The following is a 17,500-nucleotide window of genomic DNA, read 5'->3' on the forward strand; positions in this document are numbered from 1 at the left end:
ACATTTATCCTAAACATTGATCCTCAACATCGTTCCTAAACATTTATCCTAATCATAGATCCTAATATAGATCCTAAACATCAATCCTAATTATAAATCTTTAACATTGATCCTAAACATTGATCCTGAACATTGATCCTAAACATCGATCTTAGAAATCGAACCTAAATACCGATCCTAATTGAATATCCCAAATATAGATCTTAAACATCAATCCTTATATTAGATCTTAAACATTGATCCTAAATATCGACCCTGAACATCGGCCTTAATTAAACATCGACTAATGAAGAAATTTGCAGGATAAGTTAGCAGGGAGTATGAGTCAAGTATAAGGCAATAGGTAGGATGAGTCAATAGGTAGGCTGAATCAATAGGAAGAATGAGTCAAATATAAGGCAATAGGTAGGATGAGTCAATAGGTAGGCTGAATCAATAGGAAGAATGAGTCAAATATAAGGCAATAGGTAGGATGAGTCAATAGGTAGGCTGAATCAATAGGAAGGATGAGTCAAGTATAAGGCAATAGGTAGGATGAGTCAATAGGTAGGCTGAATCAATAGGAAGGATGAGTCAAGTATAAGGCAATAGGCAGGATGAGTCAATAGGCAGGCTGAATCAATAGGAAGGATGAGTCAAGTATAAGGCAATAGGTAGGATGAGTCAATAGGTAGGCTGAATCAATAGGAAGGATGAGTCAAGTATAAGGCAATAGGTAGGATGAGTCAATAGGTAGGCTGAATCAATAGGAAGGATGAGTCAATAGGAAAGATGAGTCAATAGGTAGGATAAGTCAATAGGTAGGATGAGTCAATAGGTAGGATGAGTCAATAGTTAGGATGAGTCATTGGAAAGGATGAATCACTAGGAAGGATAAGTCAATGGGAAGGGCGAGTCAATAGGTATCATGAGTCAACAGGAAGGATGAGTCATTAGGTAGGATAAGTCAATAGGTATTATGGGTCAATAGGAAGAATGAGTCAATAGGCAGGATGAGTAAACAAGTCTGTAAATAGTCTGAGACAATAGTTATTATAAGTCAATAGGAATAACGAATAAACAAGAAGAATTAATAAAAAGATAGGAATAACGAATAAACAAGAAGAATTAATAAAAAGATAGGAATAACGAATAAACAAGAAGAATTAATAAAAAGAAAGTTTTTGTAAATTAAGAGGTAGGATACAAGAACACAACCCTCGTATCATAGCATTCACAGAGACGTCAAAAATACAATTCAGATAGAAACAAAATACTGACTCCCTTTGATAAATACCTGGAGGAAGAAAATGAGATTCTCAGAAGCTTAGAGTAGAAATTTGTGCGAACATAACAAGAAGCCCAACTCCTCTGTTTGGCATTTTGCTTTCCGGGTTTAGAGACGAAAAAAAAATATGCAGCTTTAACCCGGATGAAGGAAGAGGTGAGGAAAATGGACAAACTTTGTCTGATTGCACATTATTCAAGCCAAGTTTTAAGTAGAACAATTTGTTTGTATTTTTTGAATGAATATTTCTCTCTCTCCCTCCCTCTCTCTCTCTCTCTCTCTCTCTCTCTCTCTCTCTCTCTCTCTCTCTCTCTCTCTCTCTCTCTCTCTCTCTCTCTCTCTCTCTCTCTCTCTCTCTCTCTCTCTCTCTCTCTCTCAGTATCTCAGTATGTGTGTGTGTGTGTGCATGTGTGCGTGTGTGGGAAGGAAAGACTTCCTCCTCATCCCTTATCCTCCCTACATCCACCTTATCCTCCCTACATCCACCTTATCCTCCCTATATCCATCTTATCCTTCCTACATCCACCTTATCCTCCCTACATCCATCATATCCTCCCTACATCCACCTTATCCTAACTACATCCACCTTATCCTCCCTACATCCACCTTACCCTCCCTACATCCACCTTATCCTCCCTACATTCACCTTATCCTCGCTACATAAATCTTATCCTCCCTACATACATCTTATCCTCCCTACATCCACCTTATCCTCCCCACCTTCACCTTATCCTCCCTACATTCACCTTATCCTCCCTACATTCACCTTATCCTCCCTACATTCACCTTATCATGCATGAAATCTATCATGCATGATGGAGAACTGAGACAGAGATGCTGAAGTTCCTTATATCAGGTCACTGCAGTAGAAATTATTCCTTAATCATAAGGTGCAAAAGATACATTTCATTTCCTACTTGATCATGTATCACAGGAAAACCATCCTGTATGAGAGAATCTGGCTGGCGATCAATTCTGTTTGTTGGAGTTTAACAGGAAAATTACAGGAAAACCATCCTATGTGACGGAATATGACAGAACATCCATCCTATGTGACTGAATATGACAAAAACCATCCTATGTGACAGAATATGACAAAAAACGAATTCTACGTGACGGAATATGGCAGGGAAACCATATCTTATGGAGTTTGAACAGTAAACCTATCTTTTGTGATTAAAAAAACCACTGTTGATAAAGTTTATTGACTATATAAGTCTGCAAGATATATGAGCCATTGTCCTTTATTTTTATATAATTAAATATACCGGCTCAGAGCAAGTTATCTTATTTCAGCTCATTTCGAAGCCCAATTTATCAGTGGTATATTACATTCCCCCTGGATGCCACCCACAATGGTTAGCTAACTCTCCCCTTCCCCTATATATAGCCTATTTTCTCTCATACTCGTCACATATTTAAAGAGATCATGGCCCCTGGATAGCAACGTCTACAATAACTGTGTTTAAGAGAATACAACTGTGTTATCTCTTCTTTAAGTCTACTAACGCTCAAAGATCAATTAACTGCTAGACAAACGTGTAAGTACACTTGTCTAGCACCTTCACGTGGCCCGATACTGAATGAGGGTCCTTCTGTTGTGAGCCAAAGGCACTATCACTGTCAGGAAATGCAATAAAAGGGGACATGAAGATATATAGGACAGCAATATCGGCGGCTCCTCTCAGTGGGAGGCACAACACACCAGTGGGTGGGTTGTGCCTCCAGAAATCAATTCGTTTACTGCGAATTTTTAACACATTAAGTGATGCCTTAGAAGGGACAAGAGTATATATATATATATATATATATATATATATATATATATATATATATATATATATATATATATATATATAAAGGTAGTAGGTTGGTAGACAACAACCACCCAGTGTGGTACTACCGTCCTGCCAAGTGAGTGTAAAACGAAAGCCTGTAATTGTTTTACATGATGGTAGGATTGCTGGTGTCTTTTGTCTGTCTCATAAATATGCAAGATTACAGGTAAGTCTTGCTACTTCTACTTACACTTAGGTCACACTACACATACATGAACAAGCATATATATACACACTCCTCTGGGTTTTCTGCTATTTTCTTTCTAGTTCTTGTTCTTGTTTATTTCCTCTTATCTCCATGGGTGAGTGGAACAGAATTCTTCCTTCGTAAGTCATGCGTGCTGTAAGAGGCGACTAAAATGCCGGGAGCAAGGGGCTAGTAACCTCTTCTCCTGTACATAATACTAATACTTTTGGGCCACCCTGCCTCGGTGGGATACGGCCGGTGTGTTGAAAGAAATATATAAAAAAAATCGCAGACAGACGATCTTAACAATGCAAGACAAGCCATGGGGGATGGAAATCTTAAGGTCAAGTACTTTCACATTTCTCAGTGCGTCATCAGGAGCTGTGCAATGTTGCAAGGGCAGCAACGGGAGAAATAAGGGAAATTTTTTTATAGGATGGAAGCGTGACTGGCACCCGCCAGTATCTCATATATATATATATATATATATATATATATATATATATATATATATATATATATATATATATATATATATATATATATATATATATATATATATATATATATATATCGTGCCGAATATGTAAAACTGGTCAATTAGCAAGAACTCTTCTAAAATTAAGTCCTTTCTAAAATTTTCTCTTATACGTTTAAAGGTATATTTTTTTCATTAATGTTGATGTAAAAGTTTATAATTTTGCACCAAAAGGAACTTTGAAAACTTACCTAACCTTATTATAACAAGAACAATTTATTTTAGCCTAACCCAACTTAATATATTTTAGATTTGTTTACAATAATTTAATACTAAACAAACAAAGTTAAATATATTTTTTTTTGTTAGGTTCAGAATGATTTTGGCGAAATTATTGCATACACAAATTTTCATTTGTCCTATATGGCAAGATGAGCGTTGCTATTTAAGCCAAGATCGCAAGTTCTGCCTATTCGGCACGACATATATATATATATATATATATATATATATATATATATATATATATATATATATATATATAAACATATATATATATATATATATATATATATATATATATATATATATATATATATATATATATATATATATATATATATATATATATATATATAATGCTGCTATTCCTTTCTATCCAGCATACGGATAGGGAGAGAGAGAGAGAGAAAGAGACAGAGAGCGAGAGCGAGAGCGAGAGCGAGAGCGAGAGCGAGAGCGAGAGCGAGAGCGAGAGAGAGAGAGAGAGAGAGAGAGAGAGAGAGAGAGAGAGAGAGAGAGAGAGAGAGACGCAGTAACAATGGCATTAATGCTGGGAGACTTCAATATCTGTTTTCAGCAGCAAAATAACGGGCTATGTAAAAGGCATAAGCAAATTGTGGATTTAAATAGTTGCACTCAACTAATTAATACTCCAACCCGGATCACACAGTTCTCAACCACCCTAATTGACCACATACTTTGTAACCGCTCTGAGAACATTAGTCAGTCAGGAGTCATTACCACAGGACAATAAAAATGAGGTCAACTAGAAACTACAGTAAAGAAACACTGGTAAATAGGCTACACAATTGTGACTGGACAGAGATAACAAGTTGCACGGACGTAAACGATGCCTGGGAAAAATTCAAAACAATGTTCACTACCATTCTTGATAATATTGCACCAGTTAAAGAGGTTAGGATTAAACGAAGAACTGAACCCTGGATGACTACTGAGATATTAGATAATATGAAATTCAGAGACCAGCTGCTAAAAAGATTTAAAGCAAACAGACAAGATATTGCAACACTAAATGAATTCCAAAGGTGAGAAACAGAGTACAGAGACTTATAAAAGGAGCAAAGGCAAAGCACTATTGCTCAAAAATTGAAGAGTATAAGCATAACCCCAGAAAGCTCTGGCAACAACTAAAACAGTTGGAGTATAGCCATAAGCCAGTAGATAGATCTAACATAGTACTAAATATCGGTAACGAGGTATGACACGAAACAACTAAAGTGGCAAATTGCTTTAATTCCTACTACACATCTGTTGCATCAACACTAGTAAGTAAACTACCAGCTACATCAAATACCTTCAACACAGACTCTGATAAGTTTAAAACATACTATACCAATAAAGGGGTAACCCCAAACAGTTGTCAACTAGTAAGTGTATCTCATGACTTTATTCAAAAAGAACTAAGCAGGTTAAACCCAACTAAGAGCACTGGCCATGATAAGATCCCGTCTAAGTTCCTAAAAGATGGTGCCTGTGAATTGTCAATCCCCATTGCTCACATAATAAATCTGTCCATCACCATTAATACAATACCAGAGGGGATCATAGAGGCCAGAGTTACTCCTATCTTCAAGAAAAACAGTAGGTCTGATGTCAGCAACTATAGGGCTGTTATTATACTCAGTGTAATATCCAAAATTCCGGAGAGGGCGGTGTACTCTCAAGTAGTTAAGTATCTTAATGACATTCTTCAAAGTTTCTACTCAGGCTTTAGGAGCTCTTACTCAACTGACACTTCCCTAATTAATCTGATGGATTACATGAGAAGTGAAATGTCGATAGGGAACCTTATAGGAATGGTAACCACAGACTTGCAAAAGGTTTTCGATACTGTCACCCACAATATATTATGTAAGAAACTTCATGCTATTGGCATAGGTTTCATAGGCTGGTTTAAGTCCTAGCTTAGCAATAGGAAACAAATTGTCAAAATCAACAAAACAGAAGCAGAACCTCTGCCGATAGCATGCGGAGTTCCCCAAGGTAGTATTCTGGGCCCCCTATTATTTCTGTGTTATGTAAATGACATGCCTATCAGTGTCAAGTGCAAACTCCTACTGTATGCGAATGACAGTAGTCTGTTGGTGGCAGGTAATGACCCACAAGATATAGCTAACGTAGCAACACTAGAACTGGAGTCCTGCAGCAAATGGTTAGTAGACAACAAACTATCGTTACACCTCGGGCAAAACTGAAACATAACCTGAGAAGTGTAAATAATTTTTATGTCCGGTATAATGGGGAGCCCATCACTTCAGTTTCCTCAATAAAATATCTGGGAATCCCCTTTGACCCAGCATGTCAGGAGAACTGATAAGGAACAGTGTAGTAAAGAAAGTGAATACCAGTTCCTCTACAGACAAGCACAGTGTCTACCTGCTGAGGCTCACAGGACACTATGTCTAGCCCTTATACAATGTTATATAGATTACTCTTGTTCTTCATGGTACTCTGCCTTTACAAAAAAAAAAAAAAAACGACTGAAAGATAAACTGCAAATCACCCAGAACAAAATGGTAAGATTCATCCTGGGGCTGGGACCAAGAGAACATGTAGGCCAGGATGAATTACAGCAGTTGGGTATGCTGAATGTTGAAGACAGAGTAAAACAACTGAAGTTAAATCAAGTTTATAAAATTGCTCACACACAGTGTCCAGAATAACTTGCTGCTAATTTTATCATTGTTGGGAACCAAAGCAATCATAGTATGAGAGGGAGAGAGCACAACTTTGTAGTAGCCACAGTCAGTGGCCAGGCTTCAAATACCCTTTATTGTACAGCAATAAAGGAATGGAACAGACTGCCTGCACATGTCCAAGCCAGTCATAGCATGAACTAGTTCAAGAAGACTGCCAAAAGGTGTCTGATGAATGTAGCTACAGAAAGGGAGGAGAAAGATTTTTTATTTTCTTTAGCTAACACACATGTAAATGTAAATAACTCTTTTTACCTTATTCCTAGTATATATCCTTTATAGTATAATAATAAAGTATTATCTCCTACATTGTATAATAATAAGGTATTAAAAGGACCCCAAAGGAAATAAGTCACTCTGACATTTTTGTGTTATCCCAGGTTCTCTACACATATGTTGCTATGTATGATAATCTATGTAACTGTATTTGTGTATATTTGAATAAATTTACTTACTTAACAGGACCAAAAATGCTGAGGAGAAAACGTAAGAATTATGTGAGAGAGAACGGATGCCTCTGCAGGAAAACTAATATATTATGAAGCTTATGTCTGACTTTTATATTTAGTAAGACTTTAATTTGATGAAGAATAAGAAAAAAATTGTAGTGATGCCGAGCCCCCCCAAACTATATATATATATATATATATATATATATATATATATATATATATATATATATATATATATATATATATATATATATATATATATATATATATATATATATATTTATATTTATATGTACTCACCTAGTTGAGGTTGCAGGGGTCGAGTCTAAGCTCCTGGCCCCGCCTCTTCACTGGTCGCTACTAGGTCACTCTCCCTGAACCATGAGCTTTATCGTACCTCTGCTTAAAGCTATGTATGGATCCTGACTCCACTACATCGCTTCCCAAACTATTCCACTTACTGACTACTCTGTGGCTGAAGAAATACTTCCTAACATCCATGTGATTCATCTGTGTCTTCAACTTCCAACTGTGTCCCCTTGTTACTGTGTCCAATCTCTGGAACATCCTGTCTTTGTCCACCTTGTCAATTCCTCTCAGTATTTTGTATGTCGTTATCATGTCCCCCCTATCTCTCCTGTCCTACAGTGTCGTCAGGTTGATTTCCCTTAACCTCTCCTCGTAGGACATACCTCTTAGCTCTGGGACTAGTCTTGTTGCAAACCTTTGCACTTTCTCTAGTTTCTTTACGTGCTTGGCTAGGTTTGGGTTCCAAACTGGTGCCGCATACTCCAATATGGGCCTAACGTACACGGTGTACAGGGTCCTGAACGATTCCTTATTAAGATGTCGGAATGCTGTTCTGAGGTTTGCTAGGCGCCCATATGCTGCAGCAGTTATTTGGTTGATGTGCGTGTGTGTGTGTGTGTACTCACCTAATTGTACTCGCCTAATTGTGGTTGCAGGGGTCAAGACTCAGCTCCTGGCCCCGCCTCTTCACTGATCGCTACTAGGTCCTCTCTCTCTCTGCTTCCTGAGCTTTGTCATACCTCTTCTTAAAACTATGTATGGTTCCTGCCTCCACTACTTCACTTGCTAGGCTATTCCACTTCCTGACAACTCTATGACTGAAGAAATACTTCCTAACGTCCCTGTGACTCGTCTGAGTCTTCAGCTTCCAGTTGTGACCCCTTGTTTCTGTGTCCCCTCTCTGGAACATCATATCTCTGTCCACCTTGTCTAGTCCCCGCAGTATCTTGTATGTCGTTATCATGTCTCCCCTGACCCTTCTGTCCTCCAGTGTCGTCAGTCAGATTTCCCTCAACCTTTCCTCGTACGACATTCCCCTGAGCTCTGGGACTAGCCTTGTTGCAAACCTTTGTACTTTCTCTAACTTCTTAACGTGCTTGACCAGGTGTGGGTTCCAGACTGGTGCTTCATACTCCAGTATGGGCCTAACATACACAGTGTACAGTGTCTTGAACGATTCCTTATTAAGGTATCGGAACGCTATTCTCAGGCTTGCCAGGCGCCCGTATGCTGCAGCAGTTATTTGGTTGATGTGTGCCTCCGGTGACGTGCTCGGTGTTATGGTCACCCCAAGATCTTTCTCCCTGAGTGAGGTCTGTAGTCTTTGTCCACCTAGCCTATACTCTGTCTGCGGTCTTCTTTGCCCCTCCCCAATCTTCATGACTTTGGATTTGGCAGGGTTGAATTCGAGAAGCCAGTTGCTGGACCACGTGTCCAGCATGTCCAGGTCTCTTTGTAGTCCTGCCTGATCCTCATTCGATTTAATTTTTCTCATCAGCTTCACATCATCTGCGAATAGGGACACTTCAGAGTCTATTCCTTCCATCATGTCGTTCACATATATCAAAAATAGCACTAAAATAGCACTGTGTGTGTGTGTGTACTCACCTAGTTGTACTCACCTAGTTGAGGTTGCGGGGGTCGAGTCCGAGCTCCTGGCCCCGCCTCTTCACTGATCGCTATTAGGTCACTCTCCCTGAGCCGTGAGCTTTATCATACCTCTGCTTAAAGCTATGTATGGAACTTGCCTCCACTACATCGCTTCCCAAACTATTCCACTTACTTACTGTGTGTGTGTGTGTGTGTGTGTGTACTCACCTAGTTGTACTCACCTAGTTGAGGTTGCAGGGGTCGAGTCCGTGCTCCTGGCCCCGCCTCTTCACTGATCGCTACTAGGTCACTCTCCCTGAACCGTGAGCTTTATCATACCTCTGCTTAAAGCTATGTATGGATCCTGCCTCCACTACATCGCTTCCCAAACTATTCCACTTACTGACTACTCTGTGGCTGAAAAAATACTTCCTAACATCCCTGTGATTCATCTGTGTCTTCAGTGTGTGTGTGTGTGTGTGTGTGTGTGTGTACTCACCTAATTGTGGTTGCAGGGGTCGAGACTCACCTCCTGTGTGTGTGTGTGTGTGTGTGTGTGTGTGTGTGTGTGTGTGTGTGTGTGTGTGTGTGTGTGTGTGTGTGTGTGTGTGTGTGTGAAAGTATGAGGCACGTATCGCTCAGTATATGTTCCATATGTTCGAAAATTTAATATTTTGCAATATATGCAGTACATATATAAACAATGAAAGAATGACTATGTCAGTGTATATGCACCGAGAGATGTGCATCGCTCAGGGAATATACACCGAGAGCTGTTTGTCTCAATCTATATACATAAATAGCTTACTACAAGTCCCTGGTGGACGAGACGTCTTCACATCGCAATCCAAAAACTTCCATCCACGTTCTATTTACACCTTCACCTGCATCTACCCGCCCCCTCCTGACGGAGAAACTCACCTGGAGTAGGTGAAGATGAGCACAACGAGTGGTAGGAAATACTGTAGTATCATCAGCGCCACTGTGTAGTACACACGAAGATTCTCGTCTGGCCACTGCTCCATACACACCTCTCTCCCAGAAGACTGGAAGATCCTTATGTCTGTGGGAGACAGACAGATGGGTGTGAGTATGTGACTGAGAGAAAAAACAACTGAGAGGGGGTGGGGTAAGAGATAGAGTGAGTGAGAGGACGAGAGTTACTGAGAAAATGAAAGAAAGAGCTAGTTAAATTGTAAGAGAGCAAATAAGAGAGTGAGCGAGAAAACAATTGAGTGAATTAAGCAAAAAAGGAAGGAAGGAAGGTAGGAGGATATAATCCGAACTTTTTCTTATAACATATATATATATATATATATATATATATATATATATATATATATATATATATATATATATATATATATATATATATATAGGATGGGGTCCACCTCTGGTGTAAATTGTGGGACCCATAGCCTCGGAGAAGTGCATAAAAAGGCTTCAAGGAAGAATATTTGGATTTCTTCCTGAAGCCGTTTGAATATTCCACTTCCCCTACCACCCCATCTTTTAGTATATATTTTTTTTACCAATAGGAATATTTTATTACATAATATGGTACAGAAGATTTAAGAGATACATTGTTGATATAAAGGTGGCATATAAGGTACATGTTGTTACGTGTGTATCACCGATTATAAGGCGAAAATCTCATCCAGCTCCTCAGAGCTGGGGCGTGTTCCCAAAATACAGCAGGCATTACCCCTTTGAACAGCCGCACTGAGCCGCTGGAACAGAAAAATAGCTGCCCTGGGATCCCTAGTTACCCTGATGAGTCTTTTTCCCAGCTCCTTAAGGAATTTAGATGTACTCTTTCCCCATGAGCCAAGGGTCTCTGAGCCTATGGGAACAAACATATAATGATGGGCAAGTTCTCCATATTTTCTAGACTTTTGGGACTCCCTGAAGCTGGCAGCTGCCCCTCCTTCTTCCCTGGTGCATTGGAGATAGGTATCAGCCAAGGTAGATGCACATGTATAGTCCCACACCACCTGCTTCCCATCTGTCCAGGCTTGAAGGGTGATACCATCTGGACGCTTCTGGCTGCCATCAGATCTGCATAGTTGGGGTGGCTCCCTTACTGCTGGGCATCCAGCTGTTGTGAGGCTCCTCTTGATAATGTTATTAACCTCCTCATGCCTTGCAATCTTTCCCTCGGATTTACGGCACACAAGACCATGGTACCCGAATCGGTCTGCTGCTTCACTGCCACAAATACACCTGTGTTCGGCGAGAATAGGGGCGGCAAGTCGAAGGGCAACACCGATGCGGATGGTCTGTGGGTCGAGGCGTGTGCCTAGGCTGGAGTTGGGAACAGCCAACAGAAAGTCCCCAGCATGAGGGGCTCTCACTGCCAGCAGGCGGGCTCTATCCTTCCCTGACACACTCTGAAGCATTGTTGAGGCTATATTTTCCACTATTGGACCATCCCAGTGCGATTGTTTGTAGTTGTTGGGGGGAGCAAGTCTGGTTTCTGAGCCCGTTAGATTATCCCAGATCATTGCTCCGTCAATGAATTTTTGGTCCTGGACTCCAATCTTGTCCCTAAGATGTTCAGGGAGAATCGCTGCTACAAGTTCTCTGAATGCAATACACGAGGACAGAAAAGCAGGTAACGCAATCTGTGATGACTTGCGGACACCAATGCCTCCTAGTCTGACTGGAAGTGTAGCTTGGTTCCACTGCCCGTCTTCTAGAGTAAGGTTAAGTACTTTCGTAAAAATATGCCTCAGAATACTGTCATATTCGTGCAGTATAGGGTTATCATATGAAGGTGCACATCTTAGAAAATATGTCAACCTGGGCAGACTCAAGCACTTTGTGAGAAGGTACAAGGCATCGTGGGTGTCCAGATTGCCTATTCGTTGTTCCATTCTCCTTAACTCTTCCAATTTCTTCCTGAGAATTGTGTCAATGGCATTGCTTTCCAGAGGTGCTCCTAGCAAGACACTATTTGTGGGGGCAATGACTGCTGTTCCTGGTAGTTTTGATCTCACTGCATTTATCACTTGTTGACTGACTGAGATGATTTCACATTTGGATGGATTCAGGACGAGACCCATTTCCTGTCCCCGTGTCATTACCTGTGTAAGGTCATGTAGGAGGGACTCCTTTGTACCTGCTAGTGTGCCATCATCTAGGAACCAGATGTTTAGCTCGCTGGTCAGTCTGACTGTGATTTCCCTAACTGCTATACAGAAGAGAAATGGTGCAAGAGGATCTCCTTGTTGGACACCCTCCGATGATGTGATTTCATGCTCTCCAAAGAGAAGCATTGATTCCTTGCTATACCCTGCTGAAACAAAAGGGAAGAGACCAGGGAAATGTTCTTGTACTGCTGCTAATACCACGTCTCTTTTCAGGAGATTGAACGCATTCTTGAAATATAATTTTACCACTGCATTGTCCTCAGGCAGGTTGTAGATATACGCCCTTGTTGCATGAACCGCTGCTTCACTTCCTTGAGAGACCCCAAAGCCAAGCTGGTTTGGTTGAAGCATCATGGCTGCCTGTGCACGAATACTTCGGACAGCAGCTTTGGACACGAGGCGGCGTAACGTGTTGCCTACTGCAATTGGCCGAATTCCTCCATCCTTCTTCTTAAGTGCACAAAGTGTTGCACCAAAAAAGAAAGGTCTAATTTCATCAGGAATCAGACCAGCCAAGGAATTGTTGACGAACCTTGTGATATATATATATATATATATATATATATATATATATATATATATATATATATATATATACATATATATATATATACATATATATATATACATATATATATATACATATATATATATACATATATATATATACATATATATATATACATATATATATATATACATATATATATACATATATATATATATACATATATATATATACATATATATATATATATATATATATATATATATATATATATAAATATATATATAAATATAAACATATATATATATATATATATATATATATATATATATATATATATGTGTGTGTGTGTGTGTGTGTGTGTGTGTGTGTGTGTGTGTGTGTGTGTGTGTGTGTGTGTGTGTGTGTGTGTGTGTGTGTGTGTGTGTATATAATAACCAACAGTGAGACTAAAAAACGGAAGATAACTTAGTTTGCATATTTAGACCCCAACTCGAGTCCTCTTTAACAGTTACAGAATGTGAAGTAGGAATGTGTTTACATACATATAATGAATCCCTCGGGTGAAGACAACGACATGCTGAGCGTCAGGTTATGAGAGGTGTACGTGGAGCTCGGGGTCAGGAAACAAATTTGTTAAACTATCTGCAACATGGACCAACATTCCTACAGCACTGCTTAGTAATGTTATTCCAATTACCAGTCTAGTGTCCTGGTTTATGTTGGTTGCTGGTACATACTTCTTAAGGGTGAAATTCGGAATAACATCTGGTTTCCATTGTTCTTGCGAGCTATTAGAGTTAGTAACAGGTTGCAATGACAGCTGATTCTATGATATTTCGTCTGTAGCTGCAGTTCAATTTGTGTAATAGCAAAATTTTCCCAATTAATATAGAGATTGTTATTGTTCACATGTTGAAAACAACAGCTGAGCTCTCTTGTCGATAGTGAAATGCTCTTTTGTGTTTGATAAGTCTCGTTGATAGCGTCCGTCTTGTTCTCCAGATGTTCACCTGGTTGTAGTTTTAACATGGAATCTGATAAACTCCTGGTGTTTCTTGTGTAGCTGGTTGTATATGTGTTTTGGAAAAGTGATTCTCCAGTTTGTTAGGAGAGAAAGTGATAAGGAAGTTACCTGGTTGAGCCAATTGACTGTTGATTCACGAAATCGTAATGACAAGTTTGCAAACAAACCACTATACGGGTGGGGATTGAACTCTCGGCAAATGAGTTTGACGACTCATTTGCCGCGAGTTCAGTCCCCACCCGTTTCAGTTGATTGGTTTCAATTGACTGCTCCTTGGTGGAAGGAAACTATGGGTTGTCACTTGCTGGAGTGACTTCAGTTTATTAAACTACATGAGCGTTCCGTTCATCTGGTTTAATAAAGCAGTCAAGGTATACTGACTGCTTTATTAAACTCAGAACACAATTCATAAAGGAAGGATACCTTGTCTTCAAGAATCTAAAGTTTATGCTCAATTACCTATAATTATACACAAATAACCCTCGCAAAGGAGAGAGTAAAGCTTGTGAAGACGTTTTCGCTCGTCTTGGACTATTCACAAGTCAGTGTGACTTGTGAATATTCTAAGATGGACCGATATGTCGTCATAAGCTTTGTTCTCTCCTGTTTGTGAGTTATTTGTGTATTGTTCCAGTCACGGTATTCTGACCTTTTGTTACTTCCCTATAATTACTTTCTTTGAGAGACTTAGATGATTACGCTGGTCTTTCAATTAATCTTAAGGAATGTATTTAGGATTTTTATAAATCTATAGAAATTTGGGAATTTGTTGATTCCTTTCAACACACCTGTTATCACAGGATATAAACACTGAGAAGTGTGTTTCTCTCATTGTATATATGCTAATAGTATACTTTAATAAGTATTTTATTTATTAAGGTATTTTTGTCTTTTGGGGGAAAGGTTGTTTGCAGCCTTAATGACCCTAATGTAGTAGTAGGTTTTAAACCCCATTAACCAAGCGGCAGTCTCCCACCAAGGCAGTGTTACCCATAAACGAGGAAAGATATTCACCATCATTTATTCAGTAGTAGTCTTGCTAGAAATGTGCTGACATCACTGTTCAGATGACCTGCGAACTTCAACAGTTCGGAAATTGTTTAATTAAGGAGTTATTTGCTTTCAAAACTTGTTAAATTGAAACAGCTTATCGGGATATTGCATTTTGGAGGGTCGTCTCAATTGTAAAATGAACTCACTTCTGACAAGATATTTAATAAATGAGTAATGGTAAATTTTTTTTTCATAGGGCCACCTTTCTGAGGTAGGAGCGGCCAGTGTGGTTGGGAACACATTTAATTTCTCTGTGAGATACTAATTTACCCAAGACCACTTACGATTTTACCCGGTAGAAAGGGCAAGTGGTGCGAGTGTCACTACAGTAACCTGGCGACGATTCCACATGATAGCAGGAGACATAGCGGTGTCTGTCTAAGGCACTTTTATCACAGTGTCTAGGAAAAGCTTACTGAAAGAATGCGTTTGACCCACACTAATTACTAGGAGTCTTTGAGCTGTGTGTAGCCTCTTTACACTTGCAGATGTTAAACTATTTTGATTTAGAGAAAAAATGTGGTTGTATCATCGAAACACAATGGAAGTATTGGCTCGAACTGAATACCAATTGCTCTCTCCTTTGAAGTTATAACTACATCAATGACGAAAAAGAAAAATTGCGATTCCTTTAGCCCACCCTAAAATAATTTTTCATATGATCCTTTCATAGCTAATCACTGAACCGGTAACCCACAATTTGAGGGGAGACCTTGGTAGAGTTTCGGCCTCTTTTGAACCATTATCAAGCAGCGAGGGTGAGATAAAACTAAAGAAACCCGGGATGCAAGTCGGATGAAGGCGTGGGCCAGTAGTCCTGCTGCAGTGCTTCTTCTTTCTTATGTTCTTATATCCTGTTTTATACACATATAACTAGTTACAATAGACAAGTGTCTACAGAAAAGGACAAATACAGTGGAGTCCTTTATTAGTACAACGTTTAGCCCAAGACTCGGCTTTATGAATGCTGTATAGAACAAAAAGGTACAATACCGTGACTGGAATAATTCACAAATAACCAGCACATAGGAGAAAGAAACTTTTGATGACGTTTTGGTTCAACATGGACCATTATCTAGCCACTAGCTAATGGTCCAAGTCAGACCGAAACGTCGTGATATGTTTTTCCTACGAGCGGGTTATTTGTGTAATGAATGTTATATACTTGATACAGCTCATTGCTGAGTAAAAAAATATAGGAACTCCATAGAATCTGTGTCTTCACCGAGAATGTAATTGTCATGTTCTTAGTGCTGGAGTTGCACACTAATATATATATTCACTTACGGAAGATATTGCAAACATGATAAAACACCACAGTGAAAATAGGATATAAAACTTGAGCGCTTTCATGTGTTTACACACATCTTCAGAGGAATAGGAAAATGTATGTGTGTAAACGCATGAAAGTGCTCCGATTTTATTTTTTATTTTCATATTTTTTTTAATTCACTTATATTTAGTGGGTGAAAACAGCGGGGACCATGGCAGTGCTGAGCTCTGCTCTCAGATTTGCAGAAGAAATTAGTCTGTATAGCAAAGTAAACATTCTTGTCTTTAATCTATAGGAAACTGCGAATTTAGACTCTGAAAAACAAAGCCTGGCGGAGGATCGAGCATCCAGCACTACTAGCGTTGATAACAGATACGTATTTAGCGCTCTAAATAAATATATTAATTGTATGCTACATCTACTTAAGCGAAGGGCGCAATGAGTGAGATATTTTTACGTCTTAACGCTACCGGCAAATCTCATCTCAATTAGAAATTAAAGCACTTTGCATATTTGAGCGGAAGAAGCAATCTCCACTCCATCAGCTCACCATTGTTTTGCATTAAGAGCATTATGGTGTGAGGTTCTTGCCTCCCTAGACTACCTTGATGATGCAGACGTCTCCTGAGGGAACAATGTGGCAAGACTTTGCAGTTGCCCAAGATGTACCAACTTAATGTCTCTCCTTGTCCCCAGACTATCCTACTTACGACTCTGCATGCCCCTAGGTGGGGGACCAGCTTTGTCGGGTGCATTTGGTCGATTAGAATTGCAAAGTTTTGTGTGACGATCAAGGATATCTTCCACGGGATCTAATGTAGGATGATTAAAACTTGGACGGGTAGGATAAGTTCAGGATGATTCAGGTGAGAATGAATACAGGCAGGTGAGAAGTAGGGGACCAAAGGCAGGTGAAAAGAGGTAGGTGAAGATGAGAATGTGAGGAGAGGTAAGAGAGCAAAAAGAGAGGAGGAGAGGTTGATAAAAATATGGTTAGTAGATATAAATTCATCAGGAGAAAAAATGTGTAGAGAACCTGAGAATTATTTGTCAAACAAATTAACAAAAACTTTGCCAAAGAATGCTTGAATTATATATATATATATATATATATATATATATATATATATATATATATATATATATATATATATATATATATATATATATACATATATATATATATACATATATATATATATATATATATATACATATATATATATATATACATATATATATATATATATATATATATATATATATATATATATATATATATATATATATATATATATATATATATAGATATATATATATATGTCGTGCCGAATAGGCAGAACTTGCGATCTTGGCTTAAATAGCAA

The 17,500-nt window shown here is 38.9% G+C and overlaps 1 protein-coding gene across 5 annotated transcripts in view; it reads right to left on the minus strand.

The window, feature by feature from the left end:
* The window catches only part of LOC128701931 (RYamide receptor), a 158,381-nt gene that overhangs the window by 24,330 nt on the left and 116,551 nt on the right, over positions 1 to 17,500 (minus strand). For all 5 annotated transcript variants that reach the window (XM_070101452.1, XM_070101451.1, XM_053795897.2 and 2 more), the window contains one exon: positions 10,042 to 10,183. In XM_070101452.1, the coding sequence (XP_069957553.1) occupies positions 10,042 to 10,183 (142 nt within the window). The remainder of the gene's footprint in view (positions 1 to 10,041; positions 10,184 to 17,500) is intronic.

This window comes from Cherax quadricarinatus, chromosome 77 (genome assembly GCF_038502225.1).
Source record: "Cherax quadricarinatus isolate ZL_2023a chromosome 77, ASM3850222v1, whole genome shotgun sequence".
In the NCBI taxonomy this organism is placed as follows: Eukaryota; Metazoa; Arthropoda; class Malacostraca; order Decapoda; family Parastacidae; genus Cherax; species Cherax quadricarinatus.